General features: G+C 36.0%; 1 protein-coding gene across 8 annotated transcripts in view; it reads right to left on the bottom strand.

Moving 5' to 3' along the window:
• The window catches only part of ATP11B (ATPase phospholipid transporting 11B (putative)), a 69,336-nt gene that overhangs the window by 20,616 nt on the left and 24,667 nt on the right, over positions 1-24,053 (bottom strand). For 6 of the 8 annotated variants that reach the window (XM_026855278.1, XM_026855279.1, XM_026855280.1 and 3 more), the window contains exons 8-29: positions 23,544-23,591; positions 20,707-20,771; positions 20,085-20,166; positions 18,697-18,847; positions 15,841-16,038; positions 15,413-15,571; positions 14,942-15,114; positions 14,510-14,578; positions 13,430-13,503; positions 13,241-13,344; positions 12,913-13,094; positions 11,988-12,191; positions 11,565-11,718; positions 9,110-9,212; positions 7,337-7,482; positions 6,258-6,317; positions 5,835-5,962; positions 4,917-5,055; positions 2,913-2,936; positions 1,438-1,503; positions 1,045-1,148; positions 236-401 (exon numbers count right to left, since the gene is read on the bottom strand). In XM_026855278.1, the coding sequence (XP_026711079.1) occupies positions 236-401; positions 1,045-1,148; positions 1,438-1,503; positions 2,913-2,936; positions 4,917-5,055; positions 5,835-5,962; positions 6,258-6,317; positions 7,337-7,482; positions 9,110-9,212; positions 11,565-11,718; positions 11,988-12,191; positions 12,913-13,094; positions 13,241-13,344; positions 13,430-13,503; positions 14,510-14,578; positions 14,942-15,114; positions 15,413-15,571; positions 15,841-16,038; positions 18,697-18,847; positions 20,085-20,166; positions 20,707-20,771; positions 23,544-23,591 (2,599 nt within the window). The remainder of the gene's footprint in view (positions 1-235; positions 402-1,044; positions 1,149-1,437; positions 1,504-2,912; positions 2,937-4,916; positions 5,056-5,834; positions 5,963-6,257; positions 6,318-7,336; positions 7,483-9,109; positions 9,213-11,564; positions 11,719-11,987; positions 12,192-12,912; positions 13,095-13,240; positions 13,345-13,429; positions 13,504-14,509; positions 14,579-14,941; positions 15,115-15,412; positions 15,572-15,840; positions 16,039-18,696; positions 18,848-20,084; positions 20,167-20,706; positions 20,772-23,543; positions 23,592-24,053) is intronic. The other 2 variants (XM_026855277.1, XM_026855276.1) reach the window with 1 other exon arrangement.

Here is a 24,053-nt window from a genome sequence, read left to right as displayed (position 1 = left end):
TGTTAATACAAGGTACTTAAATATAAATGTTATTTCCTTGTAAAATGGTGTCCTCATTTTTCTAATTTTAAATTAACAATTGTCTTTTGAAATGAGAACACTTTTATATGTTAAACATGACAACTATATAAGAAGATAATTAAGTATCACAGGAAAGTAATTAGTTTACAAGACAGATTTTAATAAACATGTTGTTTTAACTATTGATCAAGTTGGATACAAAACATAACATTACCTGAGCTTTTTCGGTACTTGTTGGTTGTAGATGTCTGTACAGCACTTTCTTCACAACATCAATAAACAAACAAGCAACTACTATGAGGATTATGGCAAACCAAGCAGAACCACTTGACAACAGCTGAACAAATACAAAGTACATGTCCTGGGTATGTAAAAATGGCCTGAAAAGATGAAAGAAGGGGCAATTACTAAAAGGAATTTCTAGAAACAAAAGTACAGCACAGGCAGGATCAAGTGTATCTTATTTTACATCAGGTAGTATGTCTCTCAGGATGCAGAGTCACAACTGCATGGTATTCAAGAAGTCTAGCAATCTGTTGGATCTGACCTGCAAAGAAACTCTCGGGAAGAAGGGTACCAAACATTGGAGGGAAACGTTCTGACTGTGTTGCAGGAAAGCAATCACCATCCTATCCCTCTAAGATCCCAAAACACAAGCAAAAATGCATCACTTCACTGCTGGAAGCCCCAGCATTCTCATTTGTTACAAACATTTACCTATTACACAGAATTTTGGGAGCCTAACTACTTTTCAAAAACCAATAATTCCTTTATAGTCACAGGCTGTCAGACACAATTAATGCCTGTCCTTGAGCACAGGACAGCTTAGCAGCGTGGCTCAAATTTCTAAAAGAATCACTAAAAGCAAGTGGCTACTCTAGGTTTAAATATTTGTGTTCTGACACCTGTCACAAAATTCAGAGCAAGATGGTAGAACATAACACTTCACTGTTTTTTCATAGCTTCATCTATCATCTGTGCTGTAGAAAGGAGAGGGGGGAAAAAAAAAAAAGAATCACTCACCAGATAATTCCCCCATAAAACAAGGAGAATATGAAATAAAATACAATGGATCCCCAAGTAACAAAATGGTTTATCCATGTCCAGAAGTGAGTTTCTAGTGCCATCTAAAACAAAGATAAATTAATTTCCTTTTTCCCCTACTTCATAGAAAATTATAAAATACCAGTCTGAACATATTTATGAACTTTCAGCTCAAACACTAAATATTGTTATAGCATGCAAAACCTACAAAGAAAAATTTTAACCACCACTGAACCCAAACATAAAAATCACTTATCTGGTATCCTCAAGAATCAATTACTTCTGTGTAACTTTTTAATCAATTTTAAATTATTGCTCTATTACATATCTGCCTATAAGTCCAAACAGAGAGGAATTAGTATAGTCACATACCTTCATCGTAACAGTTATAACCATAACGGTGAAGACCAAAGTACCAAATGTCCAGTTTCCAAACATCTAAGAAAACAGCAAGGCAAAAATCATGGAAGAAAAAAAAAAAAAATCAGAAGTATTCACAGTAACTTAGATTCTTCTCAAATCAGCTGCACTAATGAAACAAGTCTGTAGACATAAGCTTGTGACCACTAATCATGAAAAAGCAAGGATACAACACAGACTACTAGAAAAAAAAACCAGATTATGATAGAAGCACAATTAATAACCCACAAGCCATCTTTCTTCTTAGTTCAAAACAAATCACCACGAAGGATACAGGAAATATGAAGGAAGTCCAAAACAGTAACATGAAATGATAGCAAAATGAAGATATCGATTTGATCAATTAAATATAAGCATCCAGTAGAAAGCAAACATTGGGTGGAAGGTATTCACGTTAACATAAGTGCAAAACACTTGGAGTTTAAACATTTCCAGATGTATTTTCAACGTGCAGCATCACCTGAAAGTTCACTTTTACCCCAAGCACAATTTCACAATTCAAAAATAATGGTGCCATTGTATTTTTCAAAGAAAATTCTATGGAAAAGACACTTTGTTTCAAGGCTAATAAACACAGAATTAGACTTCAATTCTAGAACGCTCTATCTGTCACTTTTGGATTCTCTTGCCCGTGTAAATTAAGTTATCAAAACTCTGAACAAGTTGTACAACAATAAAATCTCAGCTCTGACAACCAAGCAGGGATGGTGAGTTTGTAATCTAACACACATGCTACTCAGACACACGCTGCAATTCTACAACAGGTCCAACTGCTCTGCTCTTGTAAGCAGTCTGGGTGCTGAAACTGAAGACATTGCTGTTTCATAGCTATTTCTGCCATACATACTGATCAACGACCAGACCCTAAACTTCCTATTTACTGGTAGCAAACTAAGCAAGCAAGGAGAAAGGTACCACATGCAGACAGGCAAAGTCATCCTAGAGTTGATTTGTTAGTACAGCACAGAGGCACAGAACTGGGATTCACACAGTTGTATTCCTTGTTACAGAGCTCTGACCAAAAAAATCCCAACAGCCTAATGATAGAACTCACAACTGCTTTTCTCATTGAGGCAGCCATAAGTCTAGATTCACTGATAATTTTAAAGATCTTTGTTAATGTGCCTTCTGAAGCCTTCGATTTACTTTTCATACTTACAGTCATGTTTAACAAGCAGCATGCTTGCTGTTAACTGCTGTAATAATAATCTTTAAGTAAGATTAGACTAATGCTCCTGAGTGACCTGTGAAAGAAAGTGTCTTTGCTCACACTGCTCTCAATGGTCACAGAGTTGGAATGCAAAACACGAACAGGTTCTTGCCACCATTTTATTTTTGAACACATTTACACTGTGGATGCTGCATCCTTTAATCTTGTGAAGTAACAGATACAATATTTTGTATCTTCTCCTATTCTAAACTCTTACCATTTGCCTGTTAGGTTTCAATATCTGACGACATGCACAGCATGAAAAGGGGGGGAGAAAAAAAGAACTAAAAGATCAAGTTGTTGCACAATGTGTTGAGGTAAGCCTAATATATCATCAGCATTAACAAATTATTTACCATCTCTTCTATTCTGCTTTGCTCCAAGCTGAGAACTTGGAATGACGATGTGAGGCTTTGCACTAACACTACCCTGTATCACACAGTCACAAGAAGGGATCACTTCTTGAGGGCTTCTTACAAGAAATCCCTTTGGCAGTACATTAGCTTCTCTTGCCCTTAACTTTGGCTTTTTCAGGCACACATTAAATCTGCAAACACACTTTATGCACCACAGATATTTTACTGCCACACACAGTTCTACCAGTTTCAACAACCATCTTTTAGCACAGAGAGGTAGAGGCTAGCTCTAAATAAAATCTAATACGTTTTTTAAGTCACATCACAGAAAACATGAGAAGCCAAAGGGCATCTGAAAGCTTTATTTCCAATATACTCATTCACTAAGTATATTTAAAAAACCCTAAGGTCAATTTATACAAGAAACCATTAAAAGAACCTTCTCCATAAAGTCTACATTAACACACTGGTCTAGACCTAACAGAATATAATTTGTTCCCCAAACTAACATTTGTTATTAAATTCAATGAAAAAAGTCTGTTCCTGCCTTTTGGACGTTTACTAATCAATTCTGAAGTGAGGCGCTTTGACAACTAAGACAGATGCACAGAAACACACCGATTCATAGTGTAAAATTACTTCATTAGAAGAGTACTGAAGGTCCTTTACCAGTTCACAGGAATTTCAAAGTCACACAGCTTGTAACAAATGACAAGAGGGGACACACTTATATCTCAGTTGCAAGAGACATTTTAGTCTAAAAAATACAGCTATTTTAACATTCTTAACAAACACCCCACAATGAAATAGATATTCCAGCCAGCTGCACCACTCCCCCTTTATTGCTCCTTTCTCCGCAGGGATGCTAACCACTCGTTCAACTGCTCTCTGATTTTAGTCACTCAAGACAATTCTGGCCATTGTCTGTACACCATTATATGGAAACCCTTTTTTTGGCTAAACTTCCTGAGCTCATGTCCACTCCCTATCACCAGGTGACCACTGTGAATATAGCATGATGGTATTTTCATATCTTGTGCCCTAACCTGCAACTCTACCAAACACAATTGAAGAATCAGCAAGTAAGAATGGCATAATGAGAGAAGCAAATGTATTTCTGCACTGCTACCCACAAGAGTGTTTTATGACAGAAAAATCAGTATCTAATCATTCTAAGTTGCGTTAACTAACTCAGAACTGGGGAAAATGAGGAAACAGACTTGTAATGGTTTTATCCAAGCTTTACTTTTTGTGTATGATTTTCCTGTGAACTTTAACATCTTTAAAATAGAACGTGTCAAATTAGTATTTGATTATTCATTAAGTTATTGTCTTAAAAAGATCACTGAATGAAAAGTATAATTTAAAAGCAGCTTGCACCACTGAATTTTTAAAAATCATGAGTAATTAAAATAATACATTTTCAGGAGAAGCTTTAAGACTTTTGGCAACTTTCAGGTTTAAGACTAATTTTATAAGAGATGCTAAAGAGAAGCCAATGTTTGACATTGCAATTAAGTCCAACTCAAAATCAGTTTTGAATGAATTCTCATTTACTGAAGTTATAACATGATTTTGACAAAAACAGTATACAAAATTTAAAAAAAGTTGAAGACAACCATAATACATTTACAATCCTGAAAGATATGTTCTTCATGGACATACGCTTTCTGACAACACATCTTACGTTTTCCACGCTAAGAAATATTACTCGAGAGCACAAATAAATATTGGCAAAGTATATTCGGTAATTGTGTTGTTCATAAAAATAGCTTAAGATTTTTCTAACACAAGAGGACTTTTCAAAAAAACCTAAGAAATATCACCAAAAATAAAGTGGTAGAGTAATTCTTATGATACTGTACCTGGCCATTTCCCAGCAGAGAAGTGTCTTCTCCCATTAGAAGATACGAGCCATAAAAAAAAACAAATGCATGAAAGAAGCCCAAGATGGTCCAGTAAAGAAATGGTTTATATCCCAGATGGGCATTTTTACTGATGTCTCTGCAAAAATAAAAACAAATTTTGGATTTCAGGTTGTCCTTATATAATCCATCAGCTATTCACATTGCATGACTGCTACTGCTTTGAATAGATGTAACTTTCAGCTGTACCAAGATACATTTAACAAATGCTGACATATGAAAAAAATACATAAAACATGGGCAAAAAAAGAACTCTGAGCTCTCATGATTTGCCTCTGCTTTACACAAGGATCATCAATGGCAAAGAGCAAATTCAGAACAGCACAAACTAGAATTCTTGTCCCTGGAAGTGGAATTGCAAGAGGAAGAAAACATCAGATCTCCTGATACTTGCCCCTTGTTCTGCTTAAAAGACCTTTACAAAAATACATACTTTTTCCCCTCCAAAAAACAGTATGCAGTGCAACATGCTACCACTGGGAGGACATCCAATTCTACAGAATATCACCTCCCCTTTTAGTAAAGCATTTTTTGGTGGCAATTCCCCTAATCACAGTGTCCCAGGTTTTCATTTGTGTGTAATGGAGAAGGCTGCCAATCATGTAAGCCGACCAAGAGCTCAATTCTCTTCCAGTCTTAACATGACAGACAAAACGACGCTTCTCTGAAAATACTCACTCATTTAGGATGGAAACTATGTGGCTGCAGTTCTTCATCATCAAGATAAGTTACTAAAAACTGGATAAACTACAGATAAAAATACCGTCGGAATACATAATAGCAAGTTCACACTTCCACAGATGCCACTGTTGTTCTAAATTACGTGCTACTGTGACAATATACATAAGATATACATACCGATAGAGCACAGGTTTACTTTGTAATACATGCGGATGCACATGCTGTTCAAAAAGACTGTATATGAGGACAGGCAAGGAAGTGAAACAAATATTGTACAAAGTCAGGTATACGCTGTCATAGAGCGTCTGAAAACGGAAACAAAAATTATTTTGAGTCTTGTAAGGAAAAAGAGTTATGTTAAAATTTATTAGCACACTAATAGCAGCAACAAATCATTGATTAAGTGAATTTCCTAGTTAGAAAAAGCTATACTCACATAACCATCTAGTAACATCAAACTATCAAATACAGAAAATGAAGCTGAATATTTCTTAAGTGGAAAATCTGTGCTGCTCCTGTGTAGTTATTCCCAATTTTTTTAGTTATTTACCCTGAGTGTTTCATACACTTTTATCAAGATGTAAGGCATCCAATACTTACTTGTTGTGAAAACAAACAGAAGAACTGATATAAAAATTGTGGTGTAATAAAGCACACATTCTGAAAAAAGAAAAGTGGAAGAAATAGTTAATCCTCAATACATGCCGCACAACCCTGAAAGAAAGTGATAACGCTTACACACTGGTAAAAATACACAGAGAGAGCATGAAGCATTTCAGCATTTTACTTGACAAAGTGAAGTAATATGCTTTGCATGAGAGCATATTTTGTTTGTCCTTTGGGACAATGACCCTGAAAAATATAAATTGTATGTGCTTGATGAACACATCTCATTACGGGAGTACAAGTAGTATTAAAGGAGAAGAAGTTTCCTTTTAAAAATTTCTTTGCAACAGTTTCCACATTTCATTCAAAGAAGCCTGTGCCCTACTCATGTCTACTCCCATGCAAAAAGCTCACAAAACAGAAACCAAAACCTAACACTATGCTGGTACCTCTAAACAGAAGTAGACAATAGAAAATAAGAAGTGGCTGCTCCATGCCCACAGCTCCCTGAGAGGTATCCAGAGATAACTCAGTCCCTGGTCCTTACTTCGCTTGCAGTTTTCACCTCAGAATTTCTTCAGTCAGGGCTGGGACTGTTAAGTTTTTTCAAAGGTCAGCCTACTGGCAAAAAGCACGCTCTCTCCCCATCACACTTTCTGTGGGTCCTTCCCTCCCTCAACTACTTCCTGTGCTCTTTTTCCCTTTTAGCAAAGATGAATGGATTTGGTTTGTATTAAATCAATAAACAAAACAGGTTGTACTTTTACATCTTGCTAAAGAATGCATTTAATTTCAAGCTACTAATACTGCTTTCACAGAGCAAACATGTCTGCCTGTCAGCCTAGGCAAACTTATTGTGGTATTTAAAACCTGTTTCTAGATGGAAGGACTCAACAACTGCATAGTTAGAACTACTGCATTTGGTTGTAAAATATATTAAAAAGCCCAGAAAACATGTTTGAACAGATATTTAACCTGTTCCCAACGAAAATCTTAGACCTGAAATAAATTTCTTGCGGAGAAACAGTTACACATTTTTCTGTGAACTTCACTGGCACTCTTTGAAGACTTACCTTATAAAAAAAGTACTGTACAAGGGTTGCTATTCTAATATAGTAAAAGTGCCCGTGAACAAAAAGCAACTTGGAGAGGAATTTAAACCGTGCTATTGCATAGTCACTGTTTCTTACAGCTTGCCTTCCTTCCTTGCCCATGATTCCTGTAATATTTGAGAAACAAAACAAAAAACAGATTAAATGTTATGAAAATTAAAGTTTAAAAAACCCAAACAACATACACCTGAAGCTACAGCTCTGTTTACCTGCTCTTCAATGTTATAACGACTTCAGCAACTTTCAGTTCTAAAAGAAGGCATTATTCCTGACACAACTAAGGGAAACAGCTCATTTGATGCTGGTTTAATTAAAAATCAACCAACCAACACCCCGCTATTTCCGTAAACTATACTTAAGATTTATGGCAAGACCTAGGAATAACATAGAAAACCAAAATTCCCAAACCAAGCAAATCATTATCAATCCATCATGAATTTACTTAGTGTGCTTTACTTCAGAGAGGTTTTTTCTTACACTACTTTCTGGAAATAATATAGGACCTATACTCAACAGCACAATTAAAGAAATGCAGTTCTTACGATATCAGTTTACTTAATCTGATGGGCTGACAATGCTTGTCACAGCTGAACACAAAATCATTTCTAAAAACTATTGTTCAGATGAGGATAAGCATACACACAGAACACAAAATGCTCTTTTACAGAAGAAAAGTGGCCCAGAATTCCTGATAACACAACACTTAAAAAAAAAAATAGTCTGAAGGTCCTGTCACCCTCAAATGGCAAAGACTTGCTAGTTCTGACCAGTGTACATGTAATATCTAATATGTCACAGATTACAATAAAAACTTGGATAATTTTATTTTTAATAAGCTTCAGTTAGTTGACAAACTAGCTGTAGAATAAAGCATCATTTGCTATTGGCCTGTAACCTCCTCAAGCAGGCTACTCCCATGGTCTTAAAAATCATAGACACATGATTTAGGTGATAAACATTACATACACCTTTTTAATCACAAAGTATGACAGATAGAATATGTTGATGTATCAATACCTTACAGAAGAACCTTCAAGATTCCCTATTCTAATAAACACCATCCAAAGTCAGTAAAGGAAATACAAAACCATTACATGATGGGTACCAATTCAGTTATATGTACATTTTGTTTTGTACTCGGTTATAAAACACAGCAAGAAGAAAGTTTAAAGAAGGTCCTGGCTAGATAACAGAAAACAATATAAACAGAGAGAAATACCAAGCTTAGCTGAAAATCAGTAACAGCCTCTCAAGAGATACAATGAAAGCCTTCTCCTCAAAGACAAACTAGACACAGATGGCATTTCAACAGTGACTCAGACTCGGTGCAAACAGGGGCTGTTTAGTGCAAAGAAAGGTGTAAAGGTCAAGTTTACACAGGAACTCAGAACCTGACAATGTGTGAAGTCAGAGATAGCCACTTCCAATATATAAAGCTGAGTATTGCTGAGATTCTACTTACAGAAAATCTTTGCTGTTCTTAAGGCATCATTAAGCAGGACCTCTAATTATTGGTAGACTACACAATAAACCTAAGACTTCTAAAAGCAGACAGCCTTAAATGTTAAATTTCACTAAAACTCTGCGACAACAGATGACTCAGATTAACACCCTGTCATTCACAGGTGCAAAACCATTACAAGCTTAGCTGTTTATGAACACTGTTCATGACCAATTCCTCTACTAAAATTTGCATTTTATTTGTCTTTATTTCCTTTGGGAAAAGAAAGTTACCTATGCCAACATGTGCTTCTTGTATCATGCTCACATCATTAGCACCATCACCGATTGCTAATGTTATAGGTTTCTCTGGAGATGTTTTTAACAGTCGCACTACCTGGAACAAAAACAAGGGCAGAAATTTTTCAGATTAGAGAGACAGTCTACTTACAAACCATGCCACTAATTCCCAAGTATCTTTCTTAGTTATCTACCTGTAAATATAATTAATATGTTTTATGTAAGTGGCTTCTTGGGTCAAAAACATCTTTGGACTATCACATGAGCAAATTCATAGCTCCTTTAGAAAAGTTGCTCGCTTTGGGGCACAAGCCTTATTTAAATGTTACGGCTGCCTTGAGCTTCTTTTGCTGTTCTTATTTAGATGGTCTTCTACAACTCTAAATTTGGTGCTTTAATCATACAGAATAGTGAAGTAAAAGTTAGAATTGAAAATTTACTGAGGAAGTAATCCAGATTTAATGCCCCTTACTAAACGTGCCCAGATTCTTCACATGTTCAACTAACAGAACTAATCAGTATAAAAGAGGAATCTGAAAAAAACAATGTTATTAGCTCAAAGATCAATACATGCTGTTACTGAGGTAAATAGTTGCTTTTTATTATCACCAGTAGGTATTCTCAGCTGGGAAAGTCACAGAAGAAGACATGACTGAAAAGAGGAAAATAATTGTTTACATACAAGGCTCTAAAATACTCAAAAGACCAGCAGCAATATCCTGTTCTTCACAGAAAATAAACAGATCTATAAGGTAAGTGCCAACAATATTCTAAATAGAGAGGAGTTAGATGAGGCTTTTGGTGAAGGAGATTTAGTAATTCATAGAGCCTTAACTAAGGAGCTTCACTAATTCAGTTGTAAATGGACTGCAGAGGTAAAGGTGTGAATGCAGATCCAGAAAGACTTCCTAAAAACAAAACATATTTATCTATGAAAAAAATACTGCATTTTCCCCTGAAGTTCCAGAAAACCCAAAGTAGAAATACCAACAGAGCAACAACTACATGAGGTAAGTAGACACAAACAACTGTATTCCAACGACTGAGTTCCAGTTGGCAGCGTCAGTGCATTGACTTCTAGGAGTAGTAACTCACTTCACCCAAAGAATACAACAGTGATAAAATCCACAGTTCAGAGAAGTCCACCTGATTGTGGGAATACCTTCCCTAATTGCAGGTATTAATAAGTTTAAAGGTTCCCCATCCCTAAGGGGTAATTATTTCAGATACATTTCACATTAGATCCTAGTAAGCAGCCTTAAAGAGGTAGCAAGGCTGCAGTGTGTCCCTCAGATCAGTCCTCATGAGATACCAAAGACTGTGGTTGGTAATTTAGACAAACATCTGCACTAAAAGGTCCAGACAAATCCTCCGGCAAATTTTAACAGCAATCAGCAGCAGCTCTGAATGGCTCACATGAAAGATCTTTTAAAAGGTTTCCAAGCCATAAAATATACAAAAATAAGTAGTGAGACCATTAGCCATATATTAACAAGCATTAAAATTAAGGGGAAAGATGCAGGAAATATTAAACAGAGTTCCAGCTTAACCTTGGAATAAACCTCACAAAAAGGATGCCTACAGCAGAAAATCAAATGCAAGGCTAGACTAAACTGCCATACACTTCCTTCCCCACCCTTCCCTCCCATGGTGTATGGCATTTGTCTCAGTGATTTATATACTTTAGCATTTAAAATTAAAAAGTCACTGCCATCAAAATTAGGTTTTACTGTACTTCATGACAAAACACAGGAAATAATGGAGATTATCTGCTCAACAGGGTAAGAATTAAGAAAAGCATTATTGTCTGCCATATGTCAAATCTGGCTGTACAAAACACATTATAAATAAAGTTAAACAACAAAATAAGAACAAGGACACAACATAGGGAATTTACACCTTAAAGAGCAAAGTGGACACATTCAACAAATTGTACTACTCACAGTAGTTACAAACAACTTCCTCTTAACATTTTATCAAAACTAATATTATAACAAGTTTTATATACAGCTGAACAATTTTATAATGAAGTCATTCTAAAGACGGCATTAAAAGTCTGGCTAAATGTTGTAAGCAGGAAGAATGACATCGAAACAGGTCACTCATGCTACAATAAACCAGCCTGTCCTCTTTTGCACATCTAGTACCTCACATAAGGGTTTCCTAGTGCTTTAAGGCAAAAAAAGCAGTCTTTTTTCCTTTTCTTTTTGACGAAGTATAAAAATAAGAGTGGGCAGTATCCTTTCAAAGGTTTACTATTACTGGAAATAAACGCAAAAAGCCTTTAAAGTATATAGATAAGCTGAAAGTATAAAATACTCCAAAAGAGGTATACAATCAAATATCGTATATTTATTTGTCAGGAAAACAAAGCAAACAGTTCCAGAAATCCTTGCCTCCTCAAAGCATGATAAAAATACAAGAGAACCCTGATTACATTATCACTTACCTTCGCTTTCTGAAGGGGTGCCATGCGACAGCACAACACTGCAGAACAGTTTTTGCAAACCTCCATGAACAGTTTTTCATGTTCCCTGAGTGCAAGAGAGAGGCTGGTCCCATCCACAACCAGTCCATGCTGGATAACATGGTCTTCCTTTATTCTATTCAGGGACAAAAATGTTGTCTTTGTATCGGTGTGATGAAAAAATTTAAATTTTGCTATGAACTATGTGGTTGCCCATACAATACACAAACCAGTTAGCCTGTTAGACAGACTGCTTCTTCATGTCTGTTACTATATTAATAAATACAATCTTTAGGCAACTTCACGTATTTGGCACATACATCAAAGAGATTGTCATAAAATTTGAAAATAAAAGAAAATCAAGCTAAGATCATCACTGAGATAATGACATCTCCGGTATTTTACCTCTTGGCTAGCTGCCTCAGTTGTTCTGCACATGTACTGTCTGACTTGTGTTGCACAAGCTCAAGGATGTTCATGGTTCTATGAAAGTGTCCACAGGACAAACTGACACTAACAGCCGTTTCGTGCTTATCTCCAGTGAGTACCCACACTTTGATACCAGCCAACCTGAGTGCTTCTATAGTTTCTTGGACTTTCTCCTGCAGCCTAGAAACAAGAAAAATCTTAAATAACCAGTCAAACACTTTACAAAAATGAGCTCACACTGTAACGCCATGTTACTTTTGTAACCTCACTATCATCATGATTTAAGACTGCATGTATTTTCAGAGAATTATAAATCTGGCATGTGACATTCTGTTACCAGCAATAAAACAAAGGCCTTGAAACAAAACACTGAACTTCAATCCTATTAAGTCATCAAAAATTTGTAATAAGCATATCAATTTAAATTAGGCATTGTTGCTGCATTTCAGAAGCTTTAGAACAGTCCACAACAACGACTATCTAGTGTGGTGCTTGAAAAGCTTCTAAGTGCTACATCTGTACCCTCCAGTGTACAATACATCCCCTGATTTACAGAATACACACTATACAAGCAGAATGCTTTGTGGAGTAGTTATGTGTAGAAGTCTTCCCAAGGAATTAGCCATTACTCTCTATATTTACTGCAATTATTCTGTTTCACATACATTAAATCTCCCCTGATGAAGCACACTGTACGTCATCACTATTAAGCCACAATCATGAGGTACAACGTGTGTTTTGAATGCTCCTCAATCCAAAGAGTGGTAAACATACTAAACAAAAATGGCACAGAACTTCTGGTCGTGACAGGAGAGTTTTTCATGGCATACATCATATTTCAGTTATAAATCCTAAACTTGCTATGTTTTTGAGTGTAGTTAGCAGAAACTCCATTGCATACTTGTCTTCTACTCCTGTAGCCCCAAGTAATTCCAGATCCCTTTCTATGAAGTTGAATACATCTGCTAATCTTTCTTCCCGCTGTTGTAAGGCAGTCCTGGCCTCATGAAGGCGCTTGCCAATTTCTTGATACTCCTCAGGTGTGAATCTTCTGTAGGCTACGCACAAAGTTCTTAGTCCTTTCTGTGAGAAAATAAAAGACTACATTCAGAGTAGACAAGATTCTGATCTAACAAGAAGGTGTCACCTGCAATTCGCTCACTTCCAAGTCACAAAATTTTTACTGGAAGAATTTTCTTCCGATCAGCTGGGCAAGCATATACGCTTACCAAAGCAAATTCATCCACATGTATCCTTGTTTTGTCTATTTCTCCACTCTTACTACGTGGAAGAATGGAAGATTCTGCTCCCTTTGTGAATAAAAGCTTTTCCCCTAAAAGTAAAATAGAACAGAAATTAAGAATACATATGATTTAAGAAGTTCTCAACTGCAGCTTGTGCAACTTCTGATCACTTACCTGAGGGGCTCTCTACAATGACGCTCATTCGTCTGCGATTTGAATCAAACTCCAAAACATGAAGCAATTTATACCTGTATTTTGTGTTTTAATAGAAAGGGGGAAAAAAAAGATTAGAAATAAATTTCCAAACAAAATTACTTATAAATATACTCTTACCCTACAGAGCTTTCCTCAAAGTGTCATTTTTATATAGAAACTTTAAAAGTAATGCTACCACTGTTAAGCAATAATCACTCTTATCAGTGTTTGTGCAAAACACTGTTGATTGCTTTTTCACCACTTTACACATACTTAATTCCCTTCTGTAAGAATAAAAGGTTCTTCTACTGATGGGAATAGTTTTCTGAACACTGGTTTTACATATGGAGACTACTATCAGATCTTACCTATTCCTTTATCCTTCTATCATTATTTCAGGTGTTAATTTGAAAACTACTTTTTGTTTCTAACACTTGTAAACAATCTACACAGTCAAAAAAGAGAGTAAGTTCCCTGATAACTGGACTATTTTTTATATTACTATTAGTTTAGAAAATTAATTTTAGACAGAGGTTTAAAGTACTGCCAACTAACTGACACAGATCTAATCGATAAAAGGTGTTATGACATACCACAGATACACAGTTATCAATAATATTTCTACTCACTTTGGGACAAGTTTAAAATATGTAACTAGATTATGCATACACGAGACTGATTCTGGGAACTTCTAGATCTGAAAGCACAATGATTCTGGGAACTTTTAGAGCTGAAAGCACAACCTGTAAGAGCTGAATCAGCAATCCAGTTTTCCAACTCTACTACAGTCTCAACCTTTGAGAAACGGGCAAAGATACAAACCGCATTAATACACACCTACAAGTATTATCTGTATACAGATACAGAGTGACTGACACAAAATTCTTGCATCTCAGTTTTGATTGGTAAGGAAGATGCAAGCTTTCTTGAAGACATCAAGGGAAAAGCATTAAAAAGAGCACGCTGTGGAAAGGCAAGGTTTTCTTATGAACAGAGAGGATTAAGAGAAGATCACTACTGTTCTGTCCTTCAAAAGAAAAAAGGACTAAAACCAAATACCTTTCTGGTGTTCCAAGACTTTTTACTTCCATACTGTCCCCACTAGTTCCAGTAAATACTACTCCAACCCTAAAAGGAAAAGAAAATATATGTCTAATCATCACTTCAGACATAATACCTATTGACTGGGGGGGACATGGGACAGCAGGACACAAGAGGCTCTGATCTCTTTCTAAAGAAAATGAAAAATGCCACTTTCTACAATATTTTAATAGCAACATACTCTGTCCACTATAATCTCTCAAGGGTTACCATAAATAATTTAAAACATCACTTTATAGTATGTCAAGGGGTTTGTGTATTTTATATGTTCATAGTGCTAGGCCCTGGGCTTTACAATCTGCCTGAGCCATTTTTAAGGTTGCTTTCACTGTGAATTGCCTGCCCTAGTAGGCAATTTCTACATGAGATAGTTTTTGCAGGACAGCTCACCGGCTTGCAGCTTCAACTAAAGCTTTCTCATCTGGTGAAGAAGCATAATACTCCAATGGGGATGTTACTCCACTGGCATGCCAGGGACCATCAGCACCATCTGTTTGATCTGCATTGATCTGCACTGTATGACAAAGACAAACTGCTTTCAAGAAGAGTTCTTCCTCTTTCATCTGTAAGAAAGAAAAAACTTCATCTGTAACATTTCCATATCGACCAAGTTTTGAACATACTTCATAAAAATGTTATTACTTTGTAATACATAAAAAGTATACGTTTTTACTTTAAAATATTTTAAAAGTATTACACATTAAATAATCATATCTCAACATGTTTAATAAATCTTATTTGTTCAGTAACAATAGCTTCAAACGATTCAGGAACTGTAATTTTTTAAAAAAACCACTGATGTTAATTTCTCTGAAATAAAACATTTTCTATCTAGGATGCCTAATAGGGGGGAAGTCTTACCAAACTGTGCCTATTTCCATCTGGAGAATCTTCAGAAAACCCCTCTGGAGTTAATTTACCATTGACTTCTTGGTACTTTACACCATTAATGGAGCACTCCCGAAACTGCATCTCATTTTCAGTTAATGTACCAGTTTTGTCTGTAAACACATACTCTACCTTTTGTAAAATAAAACAAAAAAGAGCATTGGAGTTACATGTATTTGTTAGAAGAAAAAACCAAAATAATCTCCACTCACACTCTTCTCTGTACACCTTTTTTTGATCATGTAAATATTTTAGTTTCTGCTATCAGATATTTATACCTTATTTTTAAATTAATCAGAAAGCAAAGTTCAACCAATAAAAAGTCTGCAGTAATGAATTTTAATATTAAAAAAGTCAAAAGTAGAACATAAAAAAAAGAAACAATGTATTTTTTACTCTACCTGTCCCAATTCTTCATTGAGATCTGAAGTATTTACTTGTGCTCTCTGGTTTGTTTCTTTGTGATAGAGGTCAAGATCCCAGCCAATAAAAAAAGATCCAAGAAATTTCTGCATCTCAACAGTCACGTAAAGTGAAATAGGTATTATAAAATTGTAAAGTACCAGAAAAGCAAGAAAATCTGAAATAAATCTCAGAATCTACAAGAGAAAAAGAGAAAATGTAAAGATTACTGTAGTGAACAGGCGAAACAAGGTTACTTAGTTATGTTTCAATATGCATGAAAAATGCCAAATGGACAGAGCCGGAGGAGACCAAGTGTCACAAACACATGAGACAGGCAACACGCAAAGTGACAATGCAGGTACTTCCAGGTTGCCCCAGTAACGCGCCTTCGGACAGATGCAAAAAGACTGCCTTAAGCTACGACTGGATTTTTCAGTTCTCAAGTTCATTAATTTTTGTCCTTTCTGACGAATTTGTCAGGAGGGCTGCCAATTAACTGTCACGGTGATTCTATTTTCAAACAGATCTCTTGAAAGAGTTAGGTCTAGAAAAACTAACGTGTTCCCCATGCCATCAACCAGCACCATTTACAGGCTTTTTTAAGGAACCATAAATGGTGAAGGCAAACAACTGGTATTCCATGTTGTCAGAGGAATCCGCAAGTATTCTGTATTGGTTTAGGACAGCAGAGCGACAAGAGGGTTTCAGTCTACTGGCATTCCCAAGTGACATGGGTGATCCAGACTACATGACAAGAAAGAGACTGTGTGGATTTCAATGGCACAGACTTCTTTTATGCCTCTTCAAATCACTGTTCAACACATACATTTCAGGTAAACAGCTAGGTAATAGGATAGAAATTTCTCTTTATTAGGTAGGACAATTTAACAAATTCCGAAATGCTACATTACAGTCCCTTTGAAGTTTCTTCTTCCTTTGTAAAACAAACTCATTACCTAAATTGCACTTTGGGAAGACTCTTACCAACACCTGATTATTGAGCAAGGGAGATTAGAGGTGAGAAAAACTGGGACATCTCTTTCAACCCTACCAGATATTGGTATAAGAGAACCTTTTGAAGAAAGGGAGCATAAAAGTAGTCAACAGTTTACAAAGCTAAACAATGTCTGTTCTTCCTAATTAGGGAGTGTTGCTATAATTACTTAAAAGTCAGTACCAATAATTAAGGTGTCTAACAAAAACTCAGGAAGTTCTGTGCCTTAAGACATCTTCCAAACTAAACAAGAAAAGACAGATAAAGACTGAGAGCAGTAATTCATGGAAGAGAAGATACACTGAGAAGACGTGACAATTACTAAGGTTAGAGAGTTTCTTCAAGTCTGTCTATTAAATAACAATCTGCAGAACACAGGATAGATGAACTCCAAATACAGACGTCAGCATATCAAGAAATGCAAAGCAGATTGTGCAAGTAAACAAAGGAAAGAGAAAAATAAAGACATGATAGGAGAGTCACAGGCAGAAACACAGATGGCTCTGTATGCTCCTGAAGGCAAAGGTAAAGGAATGGAAAGATTGAGTAAATACTTACTCCAATTCTATTCAGAACAGAAAAGGCTCCACAGACTACTCTAAGTTACATAGCAACTACTTCAAATTAAGAGGAGCCAAGAATTTACTTGACTGACCAAGCAGTTGAAAGTGCATTAAGTGGGTGCAGGTACTAAAAATAAGTCATTAAACATTTTGAGAACTTTACTAAATTTAGTACTTTTCAACAGTGAAACTTTTAGATAAGAATATTTTAGAATACACTGAAGTTTTTGGTAACTGTAGTGATAACCTGAATTAGTAATTTTAAACAGAACACAGCATGGAGATATTTTTCCAGTTAAACCACAAAAACACTTTGCATGACAAGGTTCTGAGAAAGCTGCATGTTCTGCGGAAGTGCCAGTAAACTCTTAACTCTCCTTGAATCAAAGACATTCTCAAATTACTTTTTTCCTTCCTGAACCACTATGTACCGACTGGAAATTTCACTCTATTTGTGAAGCAGAGCAGAACTCTCCTGATTCAGGATTTGGAACTTCTTGCACACATGGCACGTGGTGAGCACATTCAAGTCTCAAGCCTCTGGGAGATGGGGAGGGTGTGGCTGTTAAACATTTGACACCACATCACATGTGGCAACTGGATTTCCAACTCATCTGTGCTTTGAAAATCCCCTCTACACCTTAGAAATCAGCTCCAGTCATTCCTGAACTGCTTTGGAAGAAGGAAGACTTGTAGAGAAATCAAAAATTAGAACACAGAAAAACGGAGAATGATTAAAAAAAAGAGACTACTTGGAACTAAAGACTTAAGGAACACTTTGAAATATACCTCCAATCTCTAGAGAAAATTGAGAAGGCAAGCAGGAGCTTGAGCAAAATTACAGCCTTACAAAATTGTGTGAACAATTTTAAACATCACAGGATATCCAAAGGGCCTGAGCTGTGAAATCACTGCAATGAAACGTGCACAAAAACAGCCATCCTCTTCCTCTTTTCATTTAAGGAATGACAAAAGACACCCAAACCAACAATAACTATAATAAGAACACAGAACACGAGGAACATGTTCTAACAAACCCCAAAATTTTCAAACAGCTTAGTCTCTTCATAAAGGAAGAAAAAAGTCCAATCAGTAACGGGTAAGATATTTCTACACAAGGGTGAGGCTACATAGGACTAACTCTCTCAAAAATACTGAGACAACAGCACATAGACTTGCAAGTGGATCATGTGGTACTTACACCTATATTCAAGAGTAGAGACATAAGAAATATCACATTCAGTATCCAGTGGTTATGGGTTCCTCACACACACAACTGCATAGAACTACATTACCTTACTGCTGTTTCTTTCATGCTCTGTCTTTTCATTATACCAAGGCTCATCCCATTTTTCTTCAGCTTGCCACGCATACTTTAAAATAGTGCTCAGAATGGCTTCAAATAGGAGGATTATTAGATAAATAATCAAAAAGGAATTCATGGACCTACAGAGGCAAAAAAAGCAATTTCAGTTTATTTTATGTAGTCTGTTGATACACTGTGATTACATGAATTGATCAAAAACTTAGCGGACAAATTTTTTTTCAATGTATCCCATGTTTGATATGGATATGAAGTTTCTATGTGACAAGCAAGCAGCAGAAGTGAAAAGAAATCCTACATCTGGTTTAGATATACTCTACATATAGTAATATGAAGACTAGATTAAGGTGCAAGAATACCCTACAGCTGGCTTGGGTCACACCTGTAGTCGAAGATATTGGGGGCTGACTTACCCTTCTCTTCTTCCCTGAGTATCTAGCAAGGCTGTGAAGGCAGTACAAGCAACCACAGTGGAAATCCAAGGCTGCACCTTTTTCTTAAGTTAGAAGAGCACTACCATGTGCATCTGATTATTTAACTCAGGCCACAATATACCAGGATATAGCTGAACTTTTCTTGAGCACTCTACAGTTCTGCTTGCATCTGGCTATAGAATAATAATCAATCCCATGTTTGCAAAAGAATGCTGGGAGGCTACCTCAGATTTTTAGTAACTAGAATAAAAGCAACACATCAGAACTTCTTTTCCATTAAAAAATAATTCATGAGGTTCGATATACAAGTCTCTATTGTAGTAGCATCTATCCTATAACTACGAGCAAAGATTTTTAAAACTGAGCCCGCGACTTGTGCTAGAAGCAAGATTCACTGCAAAACATATCCGGATATCCTTTAGAGTGTGTGAAACAAAGCTCTTGTCCATTCTATCAAATACTACAATTCAGGATAAGACTTGTAAGCCATTAAGTCTTCATTTCAGTCTGTCCTCTTTAAAGGCATGATGCAGTTTTTCAGTAGAAGATGCAGAGAACAGCAGAGGCTGGAACTGTTGTGAAAATTATCTCTGACCATCTGGCTCAAGCAGCATTTCACCTATCATTAAATGATCTCCACATCTCAAAAAACAAACCTCCCAAACTAACTTTTTCTGCTTTAGTCCTTTTTAAGATCAGGTATTTCAGCTTTGTACACCACTGAAAGAATAAATAAAGGATGAAAAAGAATGAAACACCAAAAAACCCAGAATTTTGTCTTTATAGGTTCCTATTGGAGGCAAAGGAATTACACTCTCTTCCCTTGTCTACAACCCAATGACAAGATCATCAGGGTTTTAAAGTTACCAAGGAAAAACTAAGTTAAAACTCTACAAATAAGAAAGATATTAGAAAATAAACATACTTTTCTACTGCTGACCGTTTCTGAGATTTACTCTTGTAATTTAATGCCATCTTTGTCTCCATACCTGTATACACTGCAACACCTGGGAAGGAAGGAGAGGGTGGGAGAAAGAGATATACTTTATTTTCTGCATATATACAATTTGCAGCATTTTTGAGTTTAAAAGACAGGTGATATTAGTTTTGTGTTTACCTCAGCACAATGGTGAGACAGCATTTTGTATTTGCAATATTCCGCTACATTAAAACAGTATTCCTGAGGTAATTTAACACCAGCTAAAACACTGTTCATTATTATGACTGTACTGTTCTTCAGTATGTATTTTACGGAAATCAGAATGATAAATCTCTGGAGAAAGTCTTAAACAATGGGTAACAGTAACAACAGTCATTTATTCATTGAAGTTAAGCTATTCCTTTGTCAAACCACTTCAAATATTTTCAGAGAGGAGCTGGAACTTTATATCCTTAGAGATTATCATTACTTTCATCTATAATCATATCCCCTCAGGTAACAGTCAACAAGATTATTACAAATTCTTCAGTGCAAGTAGAATTAAACCACAGTTCATCAACATGTTTTAAGAAAATAATACTCTTTAAATATTTAGATGTCTACAAACCAAATATTTCTTTAGTGTTTTTTAATCTTGCTCCTCGAAGTAAGAGACTTTCAGGTCCAAGAGGTCTAAAAAGAAATAGACATATCAGCATTTAAAAATTAGCTGTTCTGTATACTATAGGACTAGTGAAATCCAGTTTCCTATCACAGTTGTCCTGTATCCCCTATGAATTCCCACCACAACTCCTCCAACTCCACCTTCATTTAGGTCCACCTTTGATCCTCTTACCCCTTGTACCATGCCTCACCCACACATCTCCAGAGCTCTCAGTTGCCTTTCATGTCTCCCTTGGTCACTGCCACAGTCTCCCAACACTGTTCAATATCCCATAATTAGTGATTGAGCTAAATATACCAAATGGCTGCTTCAGAAAGACCTGCATGTTACTTGAGAAGCTAGCAGGCAAAAAAACTTGTTGAGCTCACAGTGCAACAAGAGGGCTATTTTTGGTTTGATTCTTTTCCCTATCTTACTCCTACCCCTCTGTCAAACTGAAATGATCTCGCAAGTTCAAAATCTAATCACACCAGAGAAACACAGACAATACATGGACATGTCACCACAATAGTGCAAGTTCTGCTTCCTAACACAAGACTAGAATTTTATAAATTTTTTTTTCCTCACATCTATCACTCCACAATAATACATTAATTTCATAGGTGAAGATAACCATAAACAGTGCTGTGAAAATAAAGGCCCAGTTAGAATCAAGGCTGATATAAGGTTAGGGTCAATAGCTGTATCATTCTTAGAAACTGCCTGAAGGTTTGGTTTGAAATAAAAAAAGGAAAAAAAAGAAAAGAAGAAAGGTGCATTCACTATTTTGGCAGCATTTCAATGAAAGCAAACTGAACAACTGCAGTGGCCAGGTTGACATACTGGGTATAAGCAAAGGAATTGAAGATCATATACTAAGTGCTACAGGCATACAAGCCCTTGGGTTTGTCTTTTCCATTAGCTGTACCACCATGATCACTACTATATAAACAAAGTTCTTCTATTTGAAGTTCCTTTGAAAGCATATGGTGGAGTTACTCAAAAAAACCCCACCCCAAACTCAAACCCCACCTCCTACAGTTAAGCTTTTAACTTAAATGTTACTACAAATGTGACAGTTACCATCACAAATACTGTGCACACCAATTATACACACAATGACAGGTTCTTTAAATTTCACATACATATGTTAGTATTTTAGGCTAGACTCAAACTTTAACTGAAAAATGGAATTAAAAGGGACTAAATGGCCAAGCATTTAACCTTTACATATAAGAAACCTAATATATGTTTCTGGATTCAGGTGGTTTTTGCAGTGTGTAAAACCAGTCTGACAAACCCAAAACACATAACCTCAATCAGTGCAACACAGACTTATCTTCGACAGTCAGAAAATACAACACCACCGGCAGCCAGAACTTGCCACTGTTTTACACACTCCTTTTAAACTGGCTCTGTTATATGTTGTCAACTAAATTATTTTGATGAGATTATCCCAAAGCTGAACCAGTCAAGCTTGGCAGTAATGAATTTGGAAAAGCTCTCAGTAGTACATTAAAGCAACCTTAGAAAACAGCTGAGGGGCAGGGGGCAAGGGGGGTGCATCACTATGGCATTAGACTTAAGAGCCAGGTGATCTGTCTTCTACATTCCCGTACCACTTGCAAAACCATCGACAAATCATCGATTCACTCTGAATTCCATCTTATTCCTACCTACAACTGACAGATGTTTGCCAGCCTCATAGGAGGCTCTTAGATTGAGTCTTTTAAGTTCTTCAGACTGATTTAGGTAGAAATTTCACTGAAAGAAATGTGTGAAGGATGGCATTTTGAACATTAGAGGAGTGAAAGAATCATAACCGATTTACTTGTTTCTGTGACACATTTATACATCATAACACAGCACTTCACATTTTGAAAGCTTGATTATCAACAACTCTCAAGAAAAAACAATTAAATAACTTTGCATGCTACGCTAAATATTCCTGAAAACCTGGCCATTTCTTGTGAATGATTTCACTGTCTATTTCAAATAATGACCTTTTTTCTCACTCCTGTTCTTCCTATTTTCTCTCATGTACTGTTGTGGTGAGGGGAAGTGAACAAGCAGCTGTGTGGATGCTTGCTTGCTAGCTGGGGTCAACCCACCGCAATTAGAAACCTTTTGAGGAAGTCATGTGTAGGTCTGTAAGTGGCTTCACATCTTTACTTTTGTATTTCCACATGTGTTTAGGTGTACGTTACTTGCTACAACTGCACAGGGAAACGTTGTGAGCACGTGGTTACGTGCCCAGAGCTTTATGTGCACACAATTACATGTTGACTATTACAGATGTAAGCACTTAACTTTACAGTCCAGGTAGTACAGCAGTTTGAAATATAAACTAAAAGCTACAAATACGTAGCAAAGGCTTTATTAAAACAGACAAATAATTTCTAGGAATTCCAACTGCAAATACACCTGCTTAGTGCCTCTGATAAACAGATGATGGGATCTATTGTAGTCTACATAATATGCCAAGTTGTTTAAGATCAAGAAATGTTTTAAAATACAAATAGCAACAAAGTACCAGCTGATTACCAGTGCCTAAAAAATACCCCCATCAGAACAGTCAAGCTTTCCAGAACTGTCCTATTAATTCTGAAAAAAATGGGTAGCAATGAACTTTCTTTCACTAATTTTTTCTCATCTCCATCTGAAGTATGCAGCTACAATTGATACTTTCGGTAAAAATACCTCTCTCTTCTGTACATTCAACAGTAACTCTTTTTTGTGCCGGTCATGATTTTAACCATATTCATGAGTTCTGAACACTGATCTTATAAAATTTTACTTACCGTACAATTTCTTCAGTTTGTTGACTTATAGTTATTCTTCCAACAAATCTATAAAAGATAGCCACATGTTAGAAATATCTACATAAAGACTGAAAAATTTAAAAAACTCCTCTATATTTACAAAAAAAAGCCATTAATGTTTCACAAGTACAAAAGAATCAACTTTCATTAACAAACTAAAACAACATGGCAACACAGGCAATCATTTTACAAGAGATGTTTAACAGAAACATTTATCCTTCCAAAAAACAGTCATTTGAGAAAGCCTATTATTGGGTTTATTAATAAACCCACAAAGGATCGTATTTCTTATTCAGTTAAAACAGACCGTGATTTCATGTTTCAGTAAGAAATAATTCCTTAACAAATATGTTAGCATATTATCTATCAGAAATAGTAATTTTTTCATTTAATAAAGCCTTTTGCTTTATTAAACTGCTTTTAAAATCTGACGCTTGCAAATTTAACATGACCCTAGGGACATAAACCTCTATAGTAATTGTACCTTAA

Source organism: Athene cunicularia (genome assembly GCF_003259725.1).
Source record: "Athene cunicularia isolate RWA chromosome 9 unlocalized genomic scaffold, athCun1 chr9_part1, whole genome shotgun sequence".
NCBI classification, from domain to species: Eukaryota; Metazoa; Chordata; class Aves; order Strigiformes; family Strigidae; genus Athene; species Athene cunicularia.
This window is presented reverse-complemented; position numbering and strand designations above follow the sequence as displayed.